The 3,287-nt window shown below is 58.7% G+C and overlaps 1 protein-coding gene across 2 annotated transcripts; it reads right to left on the reverse strand.

Annotated features, from left to right (window-relative positions):
- Window positions 1–449: 449 nt before the first annotated feature.
- ID4 (inhibitor of DNA binding 4) lies at window positions 450–3,043 on the reverse strand. 2 transcript variants are annotated; one of them, XM_054164374.1, is made up of 3 exons: window positions 2,375–3,043; window positions 1,524–1,582; window positions 450–1,098 (listed from the first exon to the last, which is right to left on the reverse strand). In XM_054164374.1, the coding sequence occupies exons 1-2, from the start codon at window positions 2,771–2,773 to the stop codon at window positions 1,538–1,540; spliced, it is 444 nt and encodes a 147-aa protein (XP_054020349.1). In that variant the 5' UTR covers window positions 2,774–3,043; the 3' UTR covers window positions 450–1,098; window positions 1,524–1,537. The 2 variants fall into 2 exon arrangements, with proteins under 2 accessions (XP_054020349.1, XP_054020351.1); XM_054164376.1 differs by having other exon boundaries at window positions 2,368–3,043.
- Window positions 3,044–3,287: the final 244 nt, after the last annotated feature.

Consider the following 3,287-nt stretch of genomic DNA (forward strand, 5'->3'; position numbering starts at 1 on the left):
AACAAACAAAAAAAACCCCAAACGAGCTGATTGAAGACCTAAAGCACTGCCCCCATAATGCAATAACGATAGAATTTTTTTCAGTTCTCAGTAAAAAACACTACATTTTACCGCTACTTTTATAGAACGCACTAAAAACCCCTGTGTCTAAATGACAAAAAGTGTGGTCTCAAAATGTATAATACACTTACAAACATTTTAAGTCTAGATTGAGGAAAACACGTTTGTATGGACTCCGAACAAGTTTATTTGCAATTAGACATCTCATGCAATCATGCAGGACCATTAGCTATAGCTGTAACTTCCAAGTCTAAAGGACATTTGGGGACAGAAAAAAAAACAAAGCAAAAAAAACCCCCCAACCCTAAACATTCAAGGTATTTCCATATTAGAAGCTCCATACTTGAGCTCTAAAGAAATATTCCCACGAATTAAAAAACAAAACCAAAACAAACAAAAAAAACCAAAACAAAACATACACACCTTTATAATATTTACAAAAAATATTTAATTAAAAATATTTTATAATTACAGTAGTCTATTAAAGCATATACTTTTCTCACACTTATAGAACATCTCTATATATACACAGTATGAAATGTCACTTATCTATACAATATGTAACATTACTGCAGGGAGAAGAAAGTTCCCTGGGCCCCAATAAAATCCATCTATTTTAAACAATAGATGTCAAATATATCTACAAATGCTCTGGTAGATTAGTAAAGCTTCAAGATTCAGCTGCTCGGTCTCTTAAGAGTTATAATGCTTCTAAAGTCGGGTTTAGGCTCAGGTCCTCTATCCCGGGGCAGAGTCGCAACTTTTCCTGCTCCAGTCCGACCAGCTCCTGCCCCCGCGGGACAACCGCTCACATCTGCTTGGAGGCGAAGAGAAGAGACGGGGGCTGGGGGGGTACATGGGGACGGGACCGCTACGGACGTGCAAAAACGGTGAAAAGGCTGCCAGTGCCGGGATGAAGCATGGGAACTGCTGGGAGGAGTGGGGGGAGCTCCTTCCTCCGGTGTGGCGGGGCCGGGCCGGCCCCCACCCCCGCCCGCCCCCCGCGGTGCCTCGGCGCGGCGCGGCGCCGCCGCACACCTGTGGGAGAGGAATGAATAGAGGGGGTGTGTGAACCGCTCCGCTCCAGACCGACTGGCGCCACCAACACAACACAAGACATGCTTGATCAACAACCCAAAACAAACCAGGTCAAACAACAACCGCAGCTCCCAGGCTGGGCTCGGCGAAGGGATGCGCAGCTGCACGCCGCAGCCAGAAGCGCTTCAGGGTGGGGGGTGGAAAGGGAAAGGTGGGTTTGGGAAGAAAAAAACCAAACAACCCAACACCCGGTAATTAAAGAAAATAAAATAACCACCCGGTAATTAAAAATAAAACCCCAAAGCCTCCTACAAATATTGTACGGCGGGATCAGACTTCCCGGCGGGAGGCGGTGCAGCCCCGCCAAGCCCGGGCGTTGCGCCCCGGAGGGCTACGCTCCCCCAGCCCCGACGCTCAGCACTCACCTGGGGAGCGGCGGTCAGCGGCAGAGGATGCTGTCCCCCGGCTTGTTAACAGAGCCAGCCTGCACGGCAGGAAAACACGCCAAGTTAGAGGTGGGGAGATGGGACAAGGAGATTACCCCACCACTCTACATATTCCGCCCCCCCCTCCGCTAACAGGGCACTGGCACGGCCACAGCCCTGCCGGGACTATGCAGAGGATGCACACGCGGGCACCAGCCCGGGGGGAACAGAAGGGATCGCGGCGGCCCTCCTGACAGGCGGGCGCCCAGCGCCTGGCTCGGCACACCCGGGCCCAGGGAAGAGCCCCGGGGGCACACCGCTCCCGGCGGCTCGGCCGTAAACCCCGCCGGGCTGCTACGGTAAGAGAAGGGTGTATGGGAGTGGTGGTCTGTGTGTCCCGCGGATAAGAGACGCTCCCTGTCCTGCCCGCACTCAAGCATGCTGCGCCGAGAGCGTTATATATACACAGTCCCCAAACCCACTCGTAGTCGCTACGCTTCACGGAGGGCTGGGAAGCGCAGGAGCACGGCGTCTGCTCCCGTGTGTGCAAACACGCTGATTACAGCTACTCCCTCGAGAGGCTGTAATTACACGGTAAACACCGTGCGTATGCCTCCCTGCACCGGAGGGATGCCGACATCCGCGGTGCACCGTCGGGGCGTTTCTCAGCCCGTCCGCCCCGTTCCCTCCAGAGGCTGCAGCCGCCTCGGCAAAGACACGGGGCCGGCAGCGGCCAGTTCTCACCGCGATGCTCCCACGCCGACTGGCGCCGAGTACTGCCACCTCATGACGCTACCCTCCTCCCCGCTCCGCACCCCCAACTGCGGGCTGGTGTGGCACGCACCTCTTACCGGGTCAGTGTTGAGAGCTGTCAGCGGGGTCCTGGGGGTGCCCGCGGGACAGCTGCCTGGGTGCAGCGCGGCTGGCTGCTGCTGCTGCCGGAGCAGCGCCGGGTGCGTCTCCAGAGCAAGCTGCAGGTCGAGGATATAGTCGATAACATGCTGCAGGATCTCCACTTTGCTGACCCTCTTATTGGGCGGGATGGTGGGCACCAGCTTCCTCAGCCGGCTGTAACAGTCATTCATATCGCACTGCAGGCAGAGCGCCGCCGGCTCCTCGCCCGACGGCGGGCCCCCCTTGCAGCCGCTGTGCTCGGCCAGGCACCGCAGGGCTGGGTATCCCCCGCCGCCGCCCGCCACGCCGGGCTGCGTCTTGCGGCTGGGATGCCGGACAGGGCTGACGGCTTTCATGGTGCCGCAGGGAGGGAGGGAGACCTCCCTCTCCACCACTGCTGTCGCCTCCTGCAACCTCGGGCAGCCGCACACGCACCGCCCGCAACGCGAGCAGGGCACGGCCGCAGCCTTGCTGGCGCTACCAGCAGCTCCCCCCGGGATGGAACGAGAGATGCTCGTAGGGCCGCACAGCAACAGCAGAGCGGCACCGCCAAAGAAAAAGCAACCTTCTCCCTCCCCACACCTTAGCCACAACCACTACCGCCTCTGTCGCCGCCGCTGGCCGAGCCGTCCGCTATATAGCGCGGGGTGCGGGCGGGGCACGGCAGGCGGTGCCGGGGGGAGGAGGGGGCGCCGCCGCCGCGGCGGGGCAAGGCGGAGAGCTGAGCGGGGAGCAGGAGGGGGGCGCCGCTGTGCCGCGCTGCGGCCAATCAGAGCCTCTTGGAACGCGGCGCTGGCCAATGGTGGCAGGGCCGAGGAGGCGGTGGCGCTGCTGGAGGGGGCGGGCAGCTGGCGCTGACCCCCGGAGGGA

Source organism: Dryobates pubescens, chromosome 9 (assembly GCF_014839835.1).
Source record: "Dryobates pubescens isolate bDryPub1 chromosome 9, bDryPub1.pri, whole genome shotgun sequence".
Classification (NCBI taxonomy): Eukaryota; Metazoa; Chordata; class Aves; order Piciformes; family Picidae; genus Dryobates; species Dryobates pubescens.